General features: G+C 35.9%; 1 protein-coding gene across 1 annotated transcript in view; it reads right to left on the bottom strand.

Moving 5' to 3' along the window:
• Positions 1-25311, bottom strand: part of LOC308045506 (connector enhancer of kinase suppressor of ras 2-like) — a gene marked incomplete at both ends in the record, with an annotated part of 166383 nt that overhangs the window by 45545 nt on the left and 95527 nt on the right. The window contains 5 exons of the mRNA XM_080352812.1: positions 130-335; positions 433-566; positions 6550-6696; positions 17261-17329; positions 21007-21066. Of these exons, the coding sequence (XP_080208938.1) occupies positions 130-335; positions 433-566; positions 6550-6696; positions 17261-17329; positions 21007-21066 (616 nt within the window). The remainder of the gene's footprint in view (positions 1-129; positions 336-432; positions 567-6549; positions 6697-17260; positions 17330-21006; positions 21067-25311) is intronic.

The following is a 25311-nucleotide window of genomic DNA, read 5'->3' on the forward strand; positions in this document are numbered from 1 at the left end:
GAAAAATTTTGTCTAGTATTCAGAGCCAACAGACCATGGTTAAATGAAGAATATTTGAGGATTTCACAGTATTGATAGCACAATTTGTAAATTCCATCAATTAAAAAATGTTAAAGCAAGCAAGCCTACCGTGAGTGGGTGTTTTTTCTCTTCTCCGCACTCCTGTAGCTCGGCTTCTCTCATACTCAGAGCCCACAGGGTGGCCTTCACCTTCAATTAAGGTGTAGTATTTCCCACTTTCATGCTCCAGAAAATAGCTTGGAGACTCAGAGCCTTTCATTCCAGACTTCCCAAATTTGCTGATGTCATCACAAGACATTATTCCAATTTCATCCCTAAAAACAGTGAGCCAGAAGATTATGGAGAAATGAACCATTCTATGATCCAGCTAAAGTGTTTTTCAAAACCTCAAGTTCATTAGGATGTAAATACCTGGGGCCATAAAGTCCCGACATAGGAGACAGAATGAAAACATCCTGGAGCGCAGAGTTCTCCATTTTTGAGGATATGCCCATCGTGCTTGTTGGTGTTGTAGAACTGCTTGTTGGACTGGTTGGAATTACAGGCTGGGGCAAAAAAAAAGGCATACGAAGAATAAATTGACGTTTTCTGTGCTACTAGTAACAACAAAGTTAATGTCCATAGTTTTAGGAATCTTGATCCCTTTTTAAATTGGATTAGTCATTTTTTCAGAATACTGAAGTTTCTTCCAAAAAGATGTCTACTGAAACTCTGTTTTACCAAAGAGTTCAGGACTAGCTATGAAAGAAACTGATGAAAGACCAGCAGTGAAGTTAATTTAAAAGCCATTTGATTGAAAGATCTGAGACTCTGAATCAAAATAAGATTTTTAATCAATGCAGAAAATCACTTATGTAAGGAGAAACGACATCCACTATTAAATACCATTCATACAAAAATTAATTACAGAACTCTGAAATACTTGCACTGAATCGAAGTGCTCATGACCATAATGTTGGTTTCAGTAGAAGATTTATTATAATTCAGTAAGCAAACCCTTCAGGTTGCCAGGAAAACATGGAACAAAACCATATGTATCACCTATCTGTTGAATAATACATCCTTTATTTGATAGGGGATCATTAAGAGCTGTTTGTTAGGCAAATTATCCAGTAATTCTCTACCCATTCAATCTCAGTTTCCCCATGTCCTTAATTCTCTATGCCATACTTGTGAGAACATCATGAGAAAAGGTATTAATATCACAGTAAGATATACAGCTTCTCTCCTATCTATCAGGTCAGTTTAACTACTCACATAAGAGCATTAAATCTGTTTAATAATTTCCTCATAATAAATTCATGTTGTTTTCACTCACTTCTTATCTTCCAAGTACTCACAAACTGTTTGTGCATACTAAGTGACTGACTTGTAATTCCCTGGCTCTTGCGTTTCCACTTTCTGAAGACAAGCATTATACTTGGGTTTTTCTAAGCTTACTGTAATTCATCCATCTCCCACTATTTCACAATAAATACATTTGAAAAACAATGGTCCAAGAGTTCCTCCTCCCTTCCTCCCCAAGGCAATACCAGCTCTTCTTCTCACCTTTTCAAAGGGCAACTGTGAGAGCTCACCCTCTGAGTTTACCAAAACAGGTGCTCTCAAAGTTCACTTTCCCTGTATAAGGGCTACAAGCTTTTAAGAAAATATAGCACTGCATGGCTGCTCTTGGATAAGCCGTCTCCTGCCTTCTCCCTCTCAGCTTTACTTATGTTCTCTGCATTCTCTGTGAAAAATACCTATCTTCAGTGCTTTCCGAGAATTTTCTGGCCATTACGTCTTTGGAACAATATCTGTTTCTATCCCTTTCTCAATGGACGCAACCCATCCAAATCATCATGCAGAGAAGAGTTACATTTGCTGGAATTATATGTTCTAGAGCTCAGAGTGAATATAGCACAGGTGTATTCTCTCACTCTGAGCTCCAGACACATCTGTGATATTAGACATGGAATTTCAGTGGGTTTGGGTATCTGCAAAATAGCACAGGGGTCTTTTCATATTACTAAAACATCAGTTTAATAGCATTATTTAAATATCATACAAAATCCAGAAATGTAGTTTTAATAAACAGTAAATATAATCCCAAACAGGACTACCAATTAGCCGTAGCCCGTTCTGGAAGTCGTATATTTCAAATCCATTAAAATTACTTAAACTGATTAAGCTTTGTGTGTGTACAGCAAACATTCGTTTGAAGTTTGTGCAAATACATGCACAGTTGAAATAAATCTCAAGGAAAACACATTTGTTGATAGAGGACTTCTGAAAAGTGACACTTCAGGCACCTGCTGTACATTATCCAAAGTTTTTAATAAGAATACCTAATTATCAGTAAAATGATTAAGCAACACTGAGGTGTCAGAATAAAAATGAGAGATAACATTCAACACTCAGAAACAGTTGTTTGCCAAACAGAAAAATTCAAACTGTTTCAGAAACAAAACACATTGCTGCAATTCTGAGCGTGTGTTTGGCAAATATGCGGAATAATTAAATATTGTATCTGTTTTAAAAGTGCTGCTCAAAACTGTAAACATATGGCTGCCATGCATCCTACAAAAAGCAGCAGGACAAGGTGCAGGAGGCTGGAGAAGCTCAATGGTGCAGCAATGAGAGGCCTGAATATGGACATCCCTCACCTTTGGGGAGGGTATGAAGATTAAGGGTGGGAAACTGAGTCTCTGCTTTCTCCCTTGAAGGAATAAACTCAACCTCCAGAATTCCCCTGATGGGTGAATTCACAGAAAACACATAGGCAATACTCTTCTATATGGATTGCCTGTGGTAAGGGAAAGTAGGGCTTTGTAACTGCCTTTCACCCTATAAATTCCTACAGTGCGTATTTTTTCTCAGAATAGATTCGTTCATGCTGGTGATAGAGTTGACTAATTGCTTCTTGGACAAGCTGTTCAGAAAAATTAAATGTTCAACAATACAAATAGGTATAGCTGTGCTGTGGAACAGCAGGTACATTTACTTTTGGAAACTTGACACCTATACCTTTTTTGATGTGTAAATACAAGAGAACACAATGAAATACGTGTCAATATGACAGAAGTCACTGAAAGCATGAGTGGCATGAAGAGAAAAAGGAAAGGACTGTTCACCATCTCCTCCAAGACACTTCAGAGAACAGGACACAACTGCTGCATTTTCTTTGGCCGAGGTGTAACAAGTCTTTCTTTGCCCAAGATTTTTCTCCATCAAGATAGTGAAGTAAATGGGCAGCCCATAATTTCAGAGTTCATCTGAGCAATTCTATGGTGGTACAGCACCTGAACGATGAACCACGACCTAACTTGAGTGGCATAAGAGAAGTGGTATATGCCAACTTGTTATTTTCCTTTTTTCGCTCTACAAGCATCCATTCTTATAACGCTACAGAATTTCCTTCCTGTACAAAGCCACATCTCCCCAAATCCATACGGTTTTCAAAATCTGAAATGAGCTACTTAGCTAGAATTATTCTGAATATACTTATAAACTTGCAGAACATAAAAAGTATTTTCTATTACATAAGAATTATTATAAAATTGTCACTCTTGACATAAGCTTTACTAGTCATATCACCTGAAAGATTCTATATCTCAAGCTGAATTTTAAAAAGTTTAATGTTCTGGAGCAAGTAGTTGTAACAGGAAGGATTATCTTGATTAGAAAATTTCTGCAAATAAAAAGAAAAAAAATACAATAAATGTTGCATTTTGTGTGAATGAATTATCTGATCTGCTCACTTTTATGAAAAACCAAGCACTATTTGCCATTGCAGATGAAAGAACAATTTTATATTGAGTGGGAAGATAATCATAGACTTTAAAAATGAAAATAGCCATCTAATATCACATAATGCCAACTAGAGACAAAATGAGAAAATGGTACAACTGACGTGATGCCTCAATGAAAGATAATTGTATGTTTCGGCATATGTTATAATAACATTCTGCTGTTGTTAATTGAGCATCAAGGGAAACTACAGCAAAGGAATACTACAATAAGACCAAGAAAAAAATTTTATAAGGATTCACAGATTCTATATAATTAATGATTCATAAATTAAATATGTGGTATAATTGTAAACATAATTATTGTGGGGAAAATATTAATAACACCTATAAGTGTCTTAAGCAAGAATAGAAAACACGACAACTTTATTTTAAAAGTTCCTACTGTGCACTAACCTGAATTAACAAACAATATTTCTGGCCTCTGAATTTCAAGTTCTTAGGCCCTACTTCCTTTGTTCCTTCCCTGTTTATGCACTGCTTTTGTTGTGTTTTTTCACCAACACTAAATCAGAATGGAAGAATTGCTCTGCATGTGTTATTTTTCATTATGTGTTACACGTATCCATATAAATATAGATATATGCACCATGAGGAATAACACATGGAGCAATATATACATATCCATATATGTAACAAACCATGAAATGTAACACATCTATATACATTCTCCTTTTTTTGGTGACATTTGGTGAATAGTTTTCAGCTTCTTTAACTGAGATTTTTTTCCACAGGTTGTTGCTTAACTGGTCATTCTGTACCCTGCATTCATACAACTGGTTACTTTTGCGTAACTACAAAACCTTCTGACTGTATTCTGCTTATTTCTGATAATTTGTCGATAGCCTCTGATGGCCTCTGTTCCGTGAGAGCCAATTGAATCCTTTAGCAGTAGAAAACTCCAGAAAAACAAACAAACAAAAATAAATAAAACCAGAAGTCTTCCTACCAGTTCAGTGAATTAAACTAGAGAGTCTAAAAAATGCCAAAGTCAAAGGCGAGGACATTCCACAGCCAAGAGCGGGGAGAGGGAAGTGAGATCACTGCTTTCAGCAGCACCAAGCTGTTATGTCAGCTGTCCAGGAAACACAAGCTTTGGTATCAACTTGAAATTTAATCATGCTAGTTCCAAGTCATTAATGAGAATAATAAATAATACTAGGTCCAGGTGAGAACTGCAGGAAACAGGCAAAACAAAAAACTGCATCCTGAAATATATCCAAGTCCTAATACTTGAGCTTACCTCCTCATGAAGACTAAAGACCACCTAAAGATGCTAAAAAGACCTGAAGTTGGTTTTCAACATCTTATTACAAAATCTGCTGTTAAGAAGTAATGCTGGCAATGGGTTTTTTTTGTTTTCCAAGGTGGTTTATATTTTTATGTAGATTCCTCACCCTAGTGAGAAAGACACAGCATCTTTTGATGATCAAAGGCTCTTGTGTGCTGGGTCATCAGGAGAGGACACATCATAAAATTAGAAAATGTTGATAACCCCACAAAAATAGCTTAGTGCACTTTCACTTATCTACCACGACAAAGACTGGCATGTTTTGTCCAAAGTGCCATACAGTACATAGGGTTTTCACACTGACAGAATTTCCAGAACTAGTGCTGCTTGTGAATTATGACTCTTTAATGTACTAATATAATGAGAGGATCTCTATGAAAGCCCTGTTGCAAATGAAAATGCGTTTTGCTGCCACTGGAGACTTCATATGAAGATCGCAATCATCTGCTAGAGAGAAGAATGTTATTCCTGAACACTCCTGAGGGACAAATCTGAAGAGTTCTGCATCTCCCCGAGAAGAGTGAGAACAAGGAGCGATGGCGCTAAACCCGGGAGTCAGAACTGAGCTGCAGAGATCACACAAACTTGTAAGAGAAGCTGCTGTGGAGGAGCTGGGCACTTGAGGAATGAAGGATTCAAGCAGCGCCCTGCAGGGAGGAAATCTGCTTGGATAGGTGTGAAGGGTTTGCTTTGTTTCATTAATTTAAAAATTATTCAGCAACACTTTCATGTATCATGTGATCCAAACAAAACAACTCTGAAGCTTCCACATTATGAAAGTGCATAAATGTATTACAGAATGTTCTATAGCATTAAATTTAAACATGCATAGTTACTAACTTGCTCAAAAAACTTTAATAATGACATTTAGAGTTCAGCCTTTTTACAGTGACTCAGTTTCCACTACAAATGTTGATGCTGTGGGAAGAACCAGCTGTGAAATTCATGATTGATTTTTTTATATCAACAGGTTTTCAAGGAACAAATATGCAGAAAATACCAGAGCTTCTATTAGCGCTGCTACCAAAAACTCAAACTTGATGAGAGATGTGAAACAGAAGCAGACTTTTCCCGAAATTTAAAAGGTCTGACGCACTTGATTACAAACAAATTGTTTTGACGGATTGTGAAATAACGGGCAGAGGGAGACAATGTTGTCTCTGCTGGTCAAAGCAAAGGGCTGAACCTCCGCCCACCTTGCCCTTCAGTAACGGCACCTGTAAGTGTTCTTGCCCTCTGCAAATTCCTTTGGCTCCCAGCTTCACCAAAAAAATGGAGGAAAACCACCTTAGTGACACATCTAGTATTGCCAGAAAACTTAGCACACTATTTCAAAGGAATTTGGGACTTTTTAGACGCCTTTGTTCCTTTCACTGGAAGGAAAAGTGCCAGTGTTTTCCCTTGAATGAAGGGGTCACCAGCACAGCAGTGTTGCAAGAGCCTTCTTACCTGGAGCGCCAGAGGCTTCCACCTCACATTCTTCAGAAGGGCAGGAGCAGAAACCAGGGTATTCTGGGGCCGTTTTTTCAAGGTTAAAATCACTCCGTTTGGGTCTTCTCGCAAGGCATTTACTAGGTTCTTTAACTGCCAGCCAACCTAAGGAAAAATTCCATAATTGAATTTCGAAAGCTTTCCAGTTAACTTTAAATGTGAAGGAAATCTTCTATTAACCGAAGAGGTCTGTTACAGCCTGCTCTTTGCAAACATAAGCAGATTTATAAACTGTGTCGCATTGCTGCTGTTGGACTGAAATGAGGCTGCTGAAGCTGGATTATTTTTTAAGTTACATTTCTCAACAAAATAAGGCATAAGTGAACAGTCTCTCCCTTTTAATAATTTGTGAGATCACTGTACATTTTAAATCAAATGATGAGGACTAGCAGTCATAAAATAATTTCAGTCTGGACCCTTAGTTGAAGTGTTCACTGTTGAGGAGGACGACAGACTATCCTACGGCAACATACATAACATATACGTAACAGCTTTAAGATCCTAATGGAAGACAAATGATAATTTACTTGATTTATCCGTACAGCCCCAGGACAGAGCTGAGTAATCCAAGTTACTATAAAATATAAACTTAGTCATAAAAAAGAACATCACGAACTAGCACTGAAAGGATGTTATATGTGCCGCTCACAAAAAGCTACTTAGAGACATTTCTTAATCTTCTTGATTTTTGAAAATATGAATTCACTATTAACTGTTTATACATGAAAACAGAAAATGTATTTTCTATAGTATTTTTTTTAAAATGGATGTTTACAGTATCCTAATATCCTAAATCGTTGAAGAGGTTTTAAAACTGTATAATAATATAAATTACAGTAGATAAAGGTTTTTATGATAAAAGTAATTTCTCACACATTTAAGTGCTGCTGAATTTCTATCTGTATTTCCACAGGCACACAAGAGAAAACCAAAAACTGGTATCAGAAAAATCAGATATGTAAATTTAGAACTGAAAATAAAATTCATAAAAATTCAATTTTTTCCAAATCTAAACCAATCTTTCTTCCAAATTACACCACTGAATCAGTGAAATTGTACTAATTTAAACAGGAGAATAAATTTGGCTCAATTCAGCAATCCTTTCACCCTTCCCATATACAACTGATGTATTTGCTTGTTCACTATGAATAAAATAAGAAATTGCTATTACTTAGTACTTCACAGCAAATTATCATTAAAGTTAGTTTGCCCTATTTTCGGGGTAACACTTTTATTGAAGAAGTTTCTTTAGTATTACAGTACTGATAGAATTAATACCAATAGACAGAAATATACTGCAAAGCTTATAGGCTTTGCTAACATTCACTTCTAAAGCTTGTATTTTTGCCAATATACCTGTGACCTGATCTAGATAACCAGGCTTATACCACAAATTTTGAGATCTCGCTCATCCATAGAAAAATGGTGCGACTAAAGCAGACTGACGCACACCTAAGCTCAGCCCTGGTCCCAAGGGCTGACCTATTCCCTCCAGTTAGTCTCATCGTGCTGTTTTCAAGAAATACTCCAAGGATCTTGCCAAAATAACTCAAATTACAAGAACAAGCCCAGCTGGAAAGGAATTACTGGAGAGAGTAACCACTTGCAAGTGGCAATTAGGTTACTGGTTCACACCGAGCTCCAGAGAACAGCAAGGCATTCGTATTCATAGGGAGGACTTTGGAGGATTTTCCCAGCCTTACTCATTTGCATCTTCTCTTCACACATGATTTCTAGACTTGCCACCCAAGGAAAGTGAATAGGTGCAGGACAGATTCCCACTTACCCTTTTAAATATCATGTCCTATTTAAAACATTACTTGAGTGAGGCAGGTTTTAATTTGAACACTGATGGTTACCTTCTACCCACAGTTCTGCTAAACAAAGTATGGATCCAACCCTGCACAGAAAATTTTTTCGCAAGTCATTTTATTTCCCAGAAGAGCTGAGCCTCCTGCACCTCTGTTAGACTCCTCCATCCATTTGCTGTTCCAAACACGGCAGATTTTTATAGAAGCAATAAATGACCACAGTAAAGACCTGTTATAAATGTTATAGCTACCACAAGTCTTAAGCCCCAGTGTGAAGCAGACCTGTACTGTACAGGAATTATTAAATAATAATATAAATAATAGAATGCGGTGTTGGCACAGCAGCTCTCCAGACACAACTGTACTGAGGCCAAATTGCAGCAGCCTGAAAATCAACAGTTAAGAATGAAAAGCTTAAGCAATATAAGAGCAGCAACTGAACAAGTACTTGCAAGCATTACATGCAGTTATATTTGCTATGCTTTCTGACTACGTTTGACTTGTCGGAGTTCCCTATAACATTTTAATAATCATTGCTCTTCTAACCAAAGTGTGTATTCCCACTTCTCTTGAAAAACATGAAAAAAAATTCAGAATCAGAGCAGTCTACATGTACCACCATTTTGTATCAGGTATAGTTTATAACTACTTCTTCTTACAGGCAGATAATATCTGATTACATATGAAGGTGGAGGAAAAATAATCAAGACAACCTTGAAGAGCTTTCAATTAAAATCCTCTTACAAGGGCTGAAGAGAAGTTCAGATATAGCCCATGAGGTTCCAGCCTGTCTCCACAGTGGGCTGAAACCAGGATCCCAAGTGTGAACATTCAGCTCAGAAAGAACAGCAATACGTGTGGTAATTCTAAAAAAGACTGTGATAGCTTTTTTAAAGTTCTATTTTTAATGTTGCTGTTCTATGAAAACTTGCTAAAAACACCCTGGGGACAGGAAACCAGAAATTGGTAATAATTATAAGCAGGCCAGAGCCAAACAAATGCAAATATGTCAACTTCCATTGCAAATGAACTCTTCTAGTTTGTGCTTTGTTTATAAAATGACAGAGGATATATATATATATATATATGTATATATTTACAGAATTAAAAATGAAATATTTTTTATTTTTATAGATCAATGTAATTTCAGAATGCTGAAATCTTTAGAGTTCCATGAGCTCCTTTTAGAACAAAAGGATCAATAATTAATTTAATGATAAATTATTCCAATGAGAATCCTAATGACAAAACCATTAAATACCAAGATCTATTAAAGAACAGTCTGCAGTCATTACTACCAGGCTATGATAAAATGCTCTTAGGAATTTGGACATGTTATTATAAATTGTATTACTAAAAATACCCTTGAAAAAAACAGAAGTCATTACAGTGGATTAAGAATCTTAGTTGAAAACCAGTCCGTGAGACAGGTTTTGACACTTATTCTTAAGGAATCAGTCTTTAATAGCAATCACTTGCTTCTGGCTATGGTAAGAAGTATTCCGCAAAAGAGTATTTTGTTCCTTTAAGAATTTTAGCATATACATTCAGTTAACCAGATTCTACAATATAGGTTAAGGTATTTTACTCAGTAATGAAAGTTAACATTAGACTAATGAAAGAAAAAAAACCCACAAACAAACAACCACTAATGTATATAGTTTCTGTATTTTCCTGAGTAAATGAAATTGAGGCAATTAGGATACCCACTGCACTCAAATTAACAAATTCAGAAGGACATTATTACGTTATCTTTGCACAGCATTACTACTCTAGTCAGAGTGCACTGTTCTCTGCTAAACATATTGAAATACAGTGGACTATTTCTTATCTCTTTATAAACTGGGCCTACAAAACCCAGAACGTGGAAAGTCCTGTGCCTGCTGTTGTCTTACTTCGTAACTCAAAGGAAAACCAAAATACAGTCAGATGGCAGTAATGAGAACTGGTACCGCAGTGATACGCACAGAGTTTGTAAAAAGAATAGAATCAGAGAAACTTTGATACTTACTAACTTAAAACTCTTGACTTCTTAGTTAGACAGAGCATTAACTAAACAGGAATTTAAGAACTTCCTTGTTAGGCATTTGATCTGGAAATCAATTGTACAGTATAGTATTTTCTAAATATTTAGTACATACTATATTGCACACCACCTGAAAAAAAGTATTTCTGCTGTGACTGCAGTAACCCTTACGTGAACCAGGACAGATGTTTCCCCTCAAGGCTGTTCAAATACATAAGCAAAGCCATCTGGCTACTTACGGGAACCTCAAGTGCGTGACCTCTCTTCATATTTGCATTAAAAAAAAAAAAAAAATAAGGCTTGTGTAAACTTTTTTTTAAAGGAAACAGACTACCATCCTTTCATATTTTATGTCTATAATTCACTTTGCCTCGTTAGGGAATTAATCAAGGGAATTTGTTTGATTAACATGGAAATCAGAAATTATTATCAGACGAAAATATGTTGGAAGATCATAAGACTACTTTATTTCATGGAATGGGAAGCTCATCGTTAACACCTGTAGCTGATTCACTCTTCTTATTAATATCCTAACTGTTACTAACAATAACTGATGATGGAAAACCAAATGTTCTCCCATTATCTTACACAGTTATTTTCATTAACTAACGGAGAAACACAGCAAGGTTCCCAGAAGATACAAGATCTGGAAGACACGCATTACTAAGCCTCTTTTTGAAAAGCAGAATCCTGAGAATAAGTAGCATGTGGCAATTTGTTTGGAAACAGAATGACATCTTTTGGGTGAAGAAGCTGTAATTCTCATGACATCTCCCCTTTAGTGTTTGTCTTTCCTTTTCCTCCTTGTATTTCACAACACACAGTGTGCTGAAAAACAGATGGTGTGACCTGGCACCACATTGACAGATTTACCTCCATCTAAAATGAGCTCTCATTAAGACTCAAATTTACAATTCAACAAACATACATCTAGGATATTAATTCAATAAAAATCTTACCGGCAATAAATTAGTGCTGAAATTATTTCATTGTGCCAAGGCACTTGACACACTTAAGTATGGAATTTGACAAGGAAGAGTATGAAAAGGTATTAGGCTGTTGATCATGTATTTACATAGTATCCATCATTCCAAAGAATAACCTTATCAAGTGTGAAAATGCAACTACATTAGTTAAAAACCACAGCGATTTAGAGATAAAAAACCACCTTACACAACAAAACAAAGGTGTTGGAACTGCAAAAGCCCTTTTAGGTGACTGCATCCACCTGTTGACTTTTCTGCAACATTTCCACCAGTTCTTCAGCCACCACCCCAGGCAGACCTTTTTCAAATTCTACCCCAGATTTACTTACAGGTGTTTGCATGGACGTTTGCTCTTACACAACACTGATTTTACCTTAAAAAATTATTTCTCTGTCTGGTCTATACAGCCTCTGTCTTTTACAAAAGAGGAATGCTGTCTCAGACCTAGCCGGATGGGTTAAAAGTGCTGAAATCCATAAAACAATTCTCTTCATATCAGATAGATGATACATTTTCTTTCTTACCCTCCATTACACTTTTTTAATTTTTGTGTGTAACTTCACACATTTGATGACTGTAAATGACCTGAACATCACACAGCATCTCAGACAAGATATTACCAAGGTCAAAACAATGGCATTAAAACTCTGTTTCTCCTGGAAACATGTTCCAAATTAATTCCAAGTTCATTGCCACTTTCGGTCACATCACCTCTACGACACTGAGTTGATTTGGGATTAATTACTACATTCTGACTTCTGGAGTCTTGCCACTTGCTCCTTAATAACATCTAGCTTTCAAAAGGAATCACTAAAAGCATTATTATTGCTTTCTGTCCTATTAAATGACCTTCAGTTTTCTGAAAAGTCAGTTTTCCTTAGCTTATCAAACACTTTTCTATACATAAGTAGATCAAATACTTTACAGATGGTCGGGCAGCTGGATCAATATTTGTTTGGATTTGCAATCTTTCTGTTGTCTGAAAAACTATCAAAAAAAAGAGAACATTATCACAATTTACTTCTCATAAATTTATGCTGCATTTCAAATATTGCATATTAATGACAAGGAAGTTCTGCCCCCTCTTACATTTCCCCAACATACAATGTTATCATAAAGAAGACAATTAATTAAAAATCCTTGCTTAGGGACTTGCAATTGAAATCTTGTTTCTTCAGTAAACTGAGATGTAGATGATTAGGCACTAAATCATCCAACTTTGCTTCCATCCTGGATATGCATACACCTAGATATTTGTTATGAGTGGTTTTATTCTATTTGCTCTATGTTTGATGCTATCCTTGTTATGGAAAATGGAAGAAACAAGGGTTTCTTGGCTAATTACTATCTTAGCTTTAATTTTACCCTATTTTTGCTGCATGACAGTCCAAATTCTCTCACTAAAGAATTATGTCCCATGTATAAAACATCTCAACAAAAAAAGGCAAGGTGAAATTAACTGTTTCAAATGAGCGGCAGAAAATATACAATCTGTGGAACCTAAGGTGTAATTATTAGGTTTGCAATCAAATAAATATACAGTGGCACATTCAGCACTTTGGTATAATGTTATAAGAGAGGAGGTAAAAGTCTACAAGGCAGTGGTAGAACTAGTGCCTGGTATCATTGTAGGGGAAAACAAAGAGTTAGTGTGGCAGTAATTTAGGATGTAGAATTTATTTTAAAATTTTCTTATGCTGTTTTATTAAAAGCTAACAAGCAAGGACAAGCAAAAAAGCAAATAAAGAAACTGGATAATAATAAAATATTTTTAACAGCCAGTGGAGAGTCGCCTGATTTAATTAATTTCTTGCCTACAGTACTATTATTTTTCTTTGATCTTTATAATTCTATTACAGAGTGTTCCTTGGTTGGACCAAATTCCATGTAGTAAGTCTTTTATTTTTCTCTTTCAATTGCTGCAATATACAGTTTGTAAGCTGCTCTCCTTTGATACTTTCTGAACTCTTAGCTTCAAAACAGCTAATGATTCTTCTCTTAAGATGGACTTATTGATGGAAAGTGTCAAACTTAAATTGAAATTACAGGTTTTGTTTTTAAAGGAAAAAAATAAAACAAAGATGTCATCTTAGTTTGATTTTTGCCTATATACGAGTGAAAAATGAATAAAAACCTGTTAAAAAGAGTGAACAGTGAGTCGGCAATGGCTGCATTCATGTAGTCTCATACAGCTGTGTAACTCGGTGTTAAATATGCAAAGAGGTTGCTGAGCAGGGTCCCGCATTAGGATGACAAACTGAAAGTGCTCAAATTTTCTAGTTTACAAAAAAAGAAAAAGAAAAAAAAGCGACGTGAATTTGATTGCATCCTGAAAATACCTAAATGAGAAACCTGTTAGCCAGTCTATCAGATAAAAATATATCACGATCAAAGGAACGGAAGGCTGCGCCAGACAAATCTAGACTACAAATCAAGTTACTTTTTTTTCTTTTTCCTCCCAGCAATGAGAATAATTAACTACCACAACAATTTATAACAGGTTGTGAGAATATCAGTGAAAATTTTAAAACTCAAATGGTCTTATTAAGTGCGTGAATACGAATTTATCTAGAAAATACATTGGCCTAATTCAGTCAAAATCAGATTAAATGATGCAAGTAGCTATAGGATTGGAATATTTTTTAAAAAGATCCACACTTTCTTGAATTGGGAAAGTACTTTTACAAGTGGTAATATCAAATGACTAAATCTAATTGTCTTCAGAGCAGATTCTTTCAAAACACATTGTGTTGAATGGGACTTACACCTGATGGGCTACCAAGATGCTGCAAAACCTTCAATCTTAACAAAATGTCTTTGTTAGGACAACAAAGATAGTATCTGCGGGATGCACTATCCCTGAAGCACACAAATATCTGAAGAAAGTATATTTCTGCACCTTTACATTGTATGACTTCATCTGCATGTATGTTTTACAAGAGCACAGAGCCTCTCTTACCAATTAACAGGTAAAAGCAGGAATAAGAAGTAACACTAACAGCTGTATTTTTATGCTTTTAGTGCTTTAACTAACATGAGGCCATGGATTCCATCCATTTTAAACTATCTACTTGAAAATTCTGTTCCTACCAAGGAAGTATTTAGTATAGTAAATGTAATAATTTACCTCATTGCAGGGTAATGCTAAATGCTTGATATGAAATAAATTGAACAGAATGATACATTAGAAAAATAAAGAAACACTCCGCTTTTTTCAGCTCCAGAACAAGGTAAAGGAAAAATGCAAGCTACCGTAACTGCTTATAGAGCCATGCAAACTATTGCCGCAATTTTGATTTAGAGGGAATGAAAATGTGATGAAAGGAAAGGAGGAAACAGGGAAGAAACATATATTTCATCTCCAGTTCAGAAATCAAACTAATGGTAGAAATGGCCCTACCAACTACCAGGCAAGAAAAAAGGGTTGGAGAACACTGTGAGAGAAGTGAGAAGTATGAAGCAGCTCAACAAGCTCACTTCTGCCAGGTGTCATTTCAAACTGCTTTGTGTTTTTCCCTTTGACAATTTTACTTCTACTAGCTCTTGCTAAGCTTTTGTCCAAGGCTGTATGATGAACCACTGGGTTCCAGTGAGGGCAAATCTGTGCTCCCCACTTGGTGAGCCAGACAGTTTACAGCTCTGGAAAACCTGTGAGGCCACCACGGATTCACAAGCCTTGCTTCTGCAAGGTTGCTCAACCACCTCCCGTCATTAACTTCAAATGGGTTACACCTCATTTTATGAGTTGGTCTTGCTAGTATTAAAATATCAAGTACATGGAAATTGAATGAGCTGTTGCCTCTGAATTATTCAAGTCCAGTAATGGAAATAATGGTAATTATACACACGATCTTTATCATCATGACTTGCGATAATGTGGGTGAACAAGGAACACAGGTAAGTGTAGTCTGTAGCAAGATGTACCAGAAGTAACTGAAAGGGTGCACTTGATGATCAAAGAGATACTTAAAACATTAAAACTTCCAGTCTATGAGGAGAAGAACGTTGGACATGTACCCCTGAGACATGCAAACCCTACTGTCTGACTTCCCAAAATCACAATGAAGACAGAATGAGACTTTTCTAGCCATTTCAAAAGAAGAATACATTTCCAAAGGAAACAGCTTGCCATTTACCTCTTCTCTTATCTTGTTATAAACTTCAGAATGAATAATTAATACCAGATTGTTTTGGGGAAAAGATATTTTAATGCCACTTGGCTCAGCTGTTGGTACTGTGGCCTTAGCTGGAAAGGGATTACAAGTATCAAACACTTTGGACCTGTTGTCATAACACAGATGGAAGGAGTTGCTATCCAGAAAGCCAATTCTTGAGGAGCTGAATGAGGGGATTTAACCTACGGGAGTAAAGATTAAATCAGATCTGTCTCTTGAAGAGCATGTTTGATGGAGAAAGCCAGTCTAATGCATATTTCAACTTGTAACTATGACAACTCATACAACCTCTCTAATATAGATAAGAGCTGCATGCTGCATTAACATTTAAAGTGTAAATGAATAAGTCATATTGCTTTTCAAGAGAAAATATTTGCTCTTTAATCATGAGATTTTAATAATGAGGCTTTCGTATTTCCACCTCACACAAACGACAGATAGAGATTTCTTAATTTTGCTGCTGCTGCGTTTGGAGATGAGGTTAAGCAAGACAAAGTTAAATGGCGAAATTATAAGTGCTCTAGGAAGTTATTGTCACTGTCACAATGCTACTCATGCCTCATAAGTAATAAATACAAGTATTCATTTCACCTGTAGTTCCAGCAACACTGCTTCCATTCTTCTGTAACATACAATTTTACATTTTTTTAAAGAGACAGTCCCTATGACTTCAGATACTAATGAGAAAAAATTTGACCAATTTTTTTCCATAACCGTCAACACTGGAATTAGCATCAGTTAGGAGGCAGCAGCTTGTGTCACCACCAAACAGGAAGAAAAATATTAATATAAGCATTCAACCTTGGATGAGGCTCTGATAGGCTTTTAGATAGGCACTCTGATAGGCATTTAGAGCTCAATTACAAATAATTCAATCTAATAAAGAAATAAATGATTGATTCTTCAGCGAAGTCACGTGTGTTTTAAGTCAGGATACAATTCTCTGAATGCTGCAGAAACACATTATTCCTGCATTTCTACATAAAACAAAACGTGGTTTTGTATAGATTCAGTACACAATACAGCACACAGCTGTGACAGAAATGCCATGGTAAGCACGTTTAAACATATGCAAATCATGTACCACAATACCTTAGGCTCTGCATACACTTCTGCATGCACATGCTTATGTGTTTTTAAACAGGTTAATAGTTTCACTAACTTTATAAAACTGCTCATCTGCTTAAAAATACATTTGCGTGCAAGAATGCACAAAACTAAAATCTGACAGCTTTCTATCAACACTTTAATCGCCTTTACATTTTTTTACCCCAAGAGATTCAGAATATATGGCTGTTGCAGCACTTCTGCATTTTTAATCTGAATCCTGTATTATACAGAATGCAAAATACTGTTTGAGAGAAAAAATAAACGAGCTGGCACATCCATAATGACAAGTTCAAGAACTTCAGTGAAATATCCTGGGATCTCCTTATAGAATGAATATGATGTTGAACAGCAGCTGTGCAAAATGTAAATTTGGCTTAATCCTTTTGGGCTGGTTACTGACTCAACTTGTGCCTTTTCTTACTAAGAATGAGCGGTGGTTATGATGTTTTCAAAGACAAATATAAAATCTAGTTTTGCAAAGTTAGATTCTAAGAAGAATTTTTACCTTTTTAGCAGTGGAAATAGGCAAAGCCTGCAAAGCAGAATTTCCAAAATACTTACCACAGTTTGGTGGTTGACCTGGATCACCTCATCACCAGCATGGATTTTCTTACACTGGTCAGCAGGAGACTAAAGACAAGAGATAATAATAAACTTTACATGAGGGGTGTGGAGGAGGGAGGGAAGAGCGGGAATTAAAACAGTGAATGCTGGAGGAGGCAAGAATTCACATAACTTTGGGATGGCTGAGCTGAAGAACTCCCTTATCCTAAATAAAGCTTCTGAACATGTTAAAATGGATTGAGACCCATTGAAAACCCACTTGAACATAGTCAACTGCTATCTAGCAAACCATTTTAAATGCTTCAATGAAACCAGATCCTAATTCTGTAAGACAAAACTATGAGGCATGCAGGAGACGAGCAGTCAGGAGCACAGAAATGAGAACTCGGGGCAACTTACTGGTGCTGTGCACTAGCTTACAAGAGTCTTCTAGTGACACAGAGTACACCAACTCAAAATTCAAGACAAAATAACCAGAAAAGAATTAAAGGGCCGAGAGGTCACCTTAAGAAATAAATCACAGTGGAAGTTAGCTATGAAACAAGTAAACCAGCCCGGAGACAAGCTTGGACAAGCTTGAATGTTTATTCTAGTTGTTAGATTATGGAGTCAGAGAAAGGAAAGCATGGATTGTCTAATCTCAAACAATGCAGAAATGCTTAAAGAAAAATACTCTTTGAGTGACTGTTCAAGTTCCCTGACCAAGTAAGCAGACTGCTAAGAAAGGAGACAAAAAAGCCACTTGCAGCTACAGAGAGTTGTCTAGCTCCAACACTGAACAATTTGCTCACAGAAAAGGAGTTATGTCAATCAAAACTTAGTTCAGTCCCTGGATGTCTTTTAGAGCCAGCCTATAACATAAACTACCCACTGCACGACAGCCAGATAGAGATGCAAAGGTAGAAAAGATTTATCCAAACAAAAGTTTACTTGTAGAAGTTTCTATGCATGACCTCACCGCATACCAATCAAGACTTCCAGGAACCAGGCAAGAGCTGGACATTCTTCACCAACCAGAAATCCCATCCATCATTTCCATCCCTTTTGGGGATGGAGTTTAAAAATAGAAGACAAACAAATAAAGGAAACAATGACTAAAGGAAACAATCCAACCAAAACCCAGATCGCCACTGGGAAGAAAATGGCTGCAATTACTTCTGAAGAGATTCATCTGTGAGGAGGTCAAATTCCTCTCCAATAGTCAGCACCTGCTGATCAGCCCACAGCGTCTGCAGTCTACACAGCTGCTGGACAATAGAAGGGGACACCATTAATTATGGAACTGGGAAGAAAACCAAGCCAATAGGGAAAAGAGCCAGTTTGCCACCGTGATTCCAAGTGTGCTCCAGGTGCTGCTCCAAGCTCCTTGCTCATTCCCACCCTTACTCTGCCCAACCTGCCCCATACAATCTACGTTCCAGCTCCTCACCTGCTCCATCTCTGCTCGTTCTTTCCTAAGGGCTCCATGTCTCATGTCACGGAGAGCCCAGACCTAGTGCTCGAGTACCTAGTCATTACAGCCAGATACCAATTGGCATCCTTCTGCACTCAAATAAATGGGATTTTATCTATGAACTACCTGACTCCAAAGTAACTTTCTGCTTTTGGTGGAAACTTGCAGAGTTCTGGCAGACTGCTCCTTTGCACACGACTAAACATGTAACAGAAAGGTATTTCTAGAATTCAATGTGAATACAAACTTGATTTCTTTAAACGGTGAATGAAAAGCAAGCAGGAAACTCCAACACCACTATTCAGTGTTTAACTTCACTTGATGTTAGCTGGAAAAGTGAAGGCCTGGTTCTTTCTCTTTTTAGCTCCTTTCCTGACTTTGATGAGGCTGAGCTAATTATTATCTTTTAAAATTAAACACTAGCTCTGAGGTCAATTATCCCATCAAAAGGAGTGAGAAAGCAATTTGCTGAAATGCCAGAAATTAAAGGTCTTTGAAGCTGGTTTATCTGCACATGTGGTTACACTTTCAGCAAAAACAAAAAAGCAACTTCTTATGGTGGTGTCTTATCAAAAAGTTTTGACATCTGAAGTTTAGACAAAATAGTAATTTAAGTCACTGGCAATTTAGTAAATCTTGCTGTGAATTTCAGTTATAAATTTACAAATATTTTCCCTACAAACTGCATTATATTATTAAAATGAATTAGAATTACAGTAAAAATGTGGATTAATTATAGCATGAGTAATTCAATCTGTGAACAAAATCTGTTCCAACAAAATCAAGATGGGTCGTTCATAAGATTCAGGACCCAAGATATACATATAGTTATTTTAAGACGTCGAAATGCTGCCAATGGTGTTAATATAAACAAGGAAACAAATTTTAAGTTGTGATACACAAGTCATCAGGCTTTCCATGGGTTTGCACTGAGTGACAAAAACTGTATTATGCAATACTGCTCAATATATATACATCAAGTAGAACAAATTCTCACCTGTGAAGCCTACCTGTATGGGCTAGCATACCAGCAATGTATGCCCGTATTTACACCTTTGCGTAGCTGCACAGTGCTATTTTTATGTCCCTTGGATATCACCATTACATCATTTCAGCATTAGCTTTATAAAATCTAAACTTCTGATTTATCCAGCTATACGCCGTTGAACAGAACCAAGATGGAATGAAAACAGTGTGACTAAAGCACTATGTGAAAAACAGAAGGGATGGGTCCTATACAAAGTCTGTCACAATAATTAGTTTGCAGCAGTTGAAGTTTTCTTTTTTTTTCAAATTTATAATTATGATTTGTAAGTCAAGCAACAAGAAGGATATTTAGAAGCTGCTTCATTATTCTTGTCACAGTTTAGTTTTTCTATGATCATACTGATTTATGTGCTGTGACATTTCTGGTTGCTTTTGGTTCAGATTTGCCTAACACTTTTAGGACTACAATGAAAATGGCAATAATATATTTTTCTTGGTCTCTTCTGTATTTTTACAACAGATGATGGAAAATATGAAAATACAATGGTGCTTAACTCATCCTAACATTGTTCTTTCAGGAATGGTTATTTTCATAAAAGAGTTTTTTATACATCCTCACACAATAGTCATTTGGATCGTTAACTAACTTCAGGTTTTTAACATCATCAAATCATCTGTCCTCTTCCATTTGTGTACCAAAATCTGTTTGCTCCTTTCCACAATTTCTCCCTTGTTAGTGATAGTCCTGTCAGGAACTACTGCTAGTTTTACAAACTTTCTGGTTTATCAAAGATTATTCTATAACATCTATAATATCTTAAGTTATCTTTCTCTGCTACCTGTGTTTTTTACATCCCGTACTGAAGATATTGTAACTATTTAAACATTCATTATTTTATATTCTATTTTACTGAATTGCTTATATATAGAAATGCTACTCATTTTACGTGAGTTAATCCTAGCACAGGCATCATCCTCAAAAGTCTAATTTTTCTAACATGCTTTTAGAATTAATTTGGTGATTAAAACAAAAAAATACTGTGCCTTCTAAGAAGAAAGCAAGCAACTCTTAGAAAAAAAAGTATTCATTATTGTATGACAATATTTACTCACTGCATATGTCTATTTTCAAGGGTTCCAAGTTTTTACAAGGGTAATATATGTAGAAAAAATATAAAGAAAAAAAAAAGTATTAATAAAAGTAATCTGATTTAAAGCAAGTTTTCATATTACAAAATGCACTGCAGATATACAGAAAGTACAAGTTTACATGATAAAAGACATTTAGAATGGGGAAGCTTACATTCTCAGTTGTTCCTGTGATTACATGTAGTCCATCATATGTTGATTTGATGTACATTCCCTGAAAAAAAAGAGCAAAAAAGGTAATTAATATTTGTAGGAAGCAAATAAATGATGTTTGCACGATAATTAAAATAGTATGTTTATTCCAGTTTAATGACCATAACATTTGAACAGACTGGAAGAAACCATGGTCAATTAACATTTGCAAATCTCAGTTAAACAAATATGTATCGAGATCTATTATAAACAGCATCATTTTCTGACTTAGTGCTTTTTAGTATTCCAAACAAATTTTTATGGATAGAATTCAACACTGAGCATCAGCATAAAAGCTTGTGCCTATTCAGTATTTGAACATTTCACGTGACCTCTTTTCATTACTTGTGACTTAAAAGAAGTATTGAAACTGAAAACACGAACAGCCTTTAAACTTAACTGCCCCGTCTTCAGAGAGTTACTGATTCAATAAAAATGAAACCAGAGCCTAACTTGGAAAAGGCATGAGCCAGCGCTCACATTGCCAATTTATGGAGAAAAATGAGCTTGGCGAGCTAACAGGAGCTTTGTAATTAGTCCAGCAAGAATTCTGCTGCAAGGAGACAACTGGAAAGACAGAGATACAACCAAAGTAGGTACCTACCTACCTAGGTACGCACACACAGAGCCTGACATGGCAAGTGAGACCCAGCTGCCTGTGGTCTTGCCTTTCAGGACTAAGGTCATAGCTTCACATCTCTCCATACAGCATGGTTATCCATCACATTTTGAAATCTAATTAATCTAATTGGTACATTGTACTGCTGATTCATAATTCTTCCAATAACTCTGCATCACCTTGTGCTGTCAAAGTGGAAGTTTAGAGCCTCCAGCAACAGGAAAGAACATTTTGTTCAGACAAACCAGTTTCAAGATTACTGAACACTAGTGAAGATCTTCAGGCTGGGTTTTTACACAAACACCCCCTCTCTCCCCAAAATAAAATTATAATTAAAAAAAAAAAGTTAAAATACTACAAAGATATCATATTGCTCTCTACAACAACCTAAATTGAAATGGTATAGAGGATGGAGCCAAACTCTTCTTGAAATACACAGTGGGGTGATGAGAAGCAAGGGACACGAGTTGGAATTCAATTAAAAAAGAATATTTACATTTGCTTTGTTGCTGTTTTGTATGTTTGTTTGTTTCCAGTTTTACCATGGGCATGATAAAACACTGCACAGGTTGGCAAAGCTGTGGAATCTTGACTTGGAGATGATGAAAACTTGACTGGATGAGGCCCTGAGTAACCTGGTTTCATTTTCCGTCGTGAGAAAATATGACTGCCACATTAATGTAAACTACCTCAATTTCAGCAAGTTTTAACTGTACTTAAATCCTAGAAGTATAGACTGGCTAAAACTGATAAGTTTGCCTAATTCTGCTATACAGGGAACTGTATTTTGGATTTTACTCACTGTTCTCTTAAATGAGACTGCTTTATAAGCTATTTCATCTGTTTAAAAAAAAAAAAAGGGGAAAAAAAAAAGTTCAAATTAGATCTTGGAAGTCTTGAAAACACTGTCCTAAAATGTGATTAGTTGGAAGAAAGACATTTCTGGGGACTCTTCCACTATTTCCTTAATTGGCTTAATTTTATCAGTGTTCACTGGTCTGTTGTCTGTTGTACTTTCGGCTGTTACTGACAAACATCTGATTCTCCTCCTCCAACCAGAGGCCATAAACCAGAGCACTAGATCATGAAAACCCCTGAAGATTCTCATTGGAAATGGGGTGTTGAATCTCCACTAAAATTCTTAAATAGATATTTAAATCCATCTAGTATGTGTTATGCTGGATTTCCACAGTGAACTTTTAGCCAGAATGTTACACAACATTGTGCATCCATCACAGAAGTCTGTGATTTTAACACATCACAGGCTTCAGTAACACATCTCAGCCACACTTTTAATATCACAGTTCTGACACCCGACTGGTCTTGAAAAGATTCATTCCCCACTCAACAAACCAATACACTAAGATTTTTAAGGCCAAAATGGAACATAGCGCTAAACTTCTAACTAAATTTGATCACATATTTATTCATCCTCTTTTTAAGCTATTGGTATTTTTGGAAAAAATCAAAATACAATTTTATCTCTTAACATATGCCATCTGAGAGATGTAAGAATCTGACTAATCACTAAGAATTACCCTATATTTTGCTGTCTGCTCTTTCATCTTAGCTATTAATCTTTAAGAACAAAATACAGAAAAATAAACCATTTCAGTGAATGATTCATAGCCTGGATAGTTCCCTATCCTAGACAGAGTTTTCAGCCTTGTTTTCCCAAAAGAAAAATAATGAAAGAGACTGTTTCTTGCTGACCATTACAGTAGTACTGTATCTCCTTGACATATCTGTGTCACCTGGAAACCTTGAAAGATTACTTTTTATCTAAAGAATATAAAAATGGTTAGATTTATTTTTTAGTTTAAACAGTCCAGAATGCAAGGTTTTTATACAATATATATTACTTATATATTTTTTACATATCTATCATATATAAAACAATAGCTCCAAATGCATTTTTCCACTTGGGAGAAAGTCTTGCTACAGAACAAGGAAATGTTTTATAGGCAGTCATATCAAGAAGGTGACTATTCCTGAGTAACTCTGTCACTGTCACCTAATGAGAGAGTGACTTAAAGGTTTTTAATTAAAAACTGACCCTTGAAAATATATGGCAAGAAACCAGCCATTTAAAATCCCCGTTTAAAGAGAGTATTCCCCAGAAAATGGTGTTTCCAATTATAAGCGAATTCATTTGAAAAATTTCTTGCAGAGTCATCAGGTTAATTAACCAGGTTATAATGACAACGGTGTATTTTAACTGTCAACAACTATTCCCAGGTTAATCCATGGATATTTCAGACAATATCTGAACAGCTTCAGATTTTGCAGAGACTAAACTTTCTTAGGTTTTATTTTTAAAACACAAAAAAAATGTCAATAACCAAGATGCAGGTTTGTGATGGTACAAACTACCAGGGAACCATCATACCCCTTGATCTTTCGTCCTGAACGTCAAATGGTCCTTTAACCTTGTTTTAACTATCAAATTTGGACAGAAACATATGCATTTCTTTGCCACTACACAGCATAATCACAGCTCTATGTATTTATCTGAAGCACTGCACTGAAAAACATTTATTCTTCGTTCTTATAGTCCCTTTACTAAATCCTACCTAAGTAGAAGCCCATGGACCACAAAAAAGTTAAGCTACTAGAACCTTTATATGTCAAGCATGATGGAACTTTGTCAGGTTGCTGTAAGACTTTAAAAATAATCTGAATTAATTAGATGAACGGTTTTAGGACAGCCATGTGTTTTTCCATAAAAAAAAAAAAAACCTGCCTTCATATTCTACATTTTCTCCTTGTATTCTTTTGCAATTCCTTTCTTGTAAAAATGGAAGATTGGCTTTCATCGCCATGAATTACAGATTCCACATCAAGAGAAGTACAATTTGAAAGGGTAGCTGTACAGTAGATAGATGAATAAGCCTTAATAAATAGGGTCTTTGTATCTGACAGCTTGTCTGTGTGTGTTTTATTTCTCTCCGCAGCGATACACAGCTGATCTTACAAAAAATGTTTATTCCCACAATCTTTGCTTCCTTTAAGTTCTTAAATGAAAACAGAAAAGCTCCTTTTGCAGAAAAATGAACAAAACTGTGGATATAAGCAGCACATATCTTAAGTGTGTCAGCTTGCACTGTTTATATCAGAGTAGGAAGCTCAGTCACAAGACAAAACAACAACAAAAAAGAAATGGAAGCAGAAGACAAGTGATACTGCATTCCAGGCGTAAAACATTCCTCAGACATCAGAAAACACCAAATCGAAGCCCAACAGCCTGCCTGTTTAGAATTTCCTGCTTAAGAGTAATCATTAATCTCAAAGAAGATTAAAGTTGCATGTTACGCAGAAGCGTCTTTAAATATAGGTACAGCACAACAAATCCAGAAGATTAAAAAAATTTTTAGTCTGAAATAATACTGACTCTAATACAATAAAAATCTTCTGCTACTGACAATCTCTGATCATCTGAGAGGAGGAAACAAAAAAACCCAAACTTCGAAAATCAAATATCACATTTTTGACATCAATTTTGCCTTATACTGAGCAGCCATGTGCAGTGGCTGAAAATTTAAATCACGCTGTAGTTTCATTTACCACAATTCTTGTAGTGCAGTGGAATTGAAATCTGTTTTTCTCTAAGCAGGAAGAAAAGTTATTTGTATAAAACCTTTTTAAGTA

This window comes from Nesoenas mayeri (assembly GCF_963082525.1).
Source record: "Nesoenas mayeri genome assembly, chromosome: 13".
NCBI lineage: Eukaryota > Metazoa > Chordata > Aves > Columbiformes > Columbidae > Nesoenas > Nesoenas mayeri.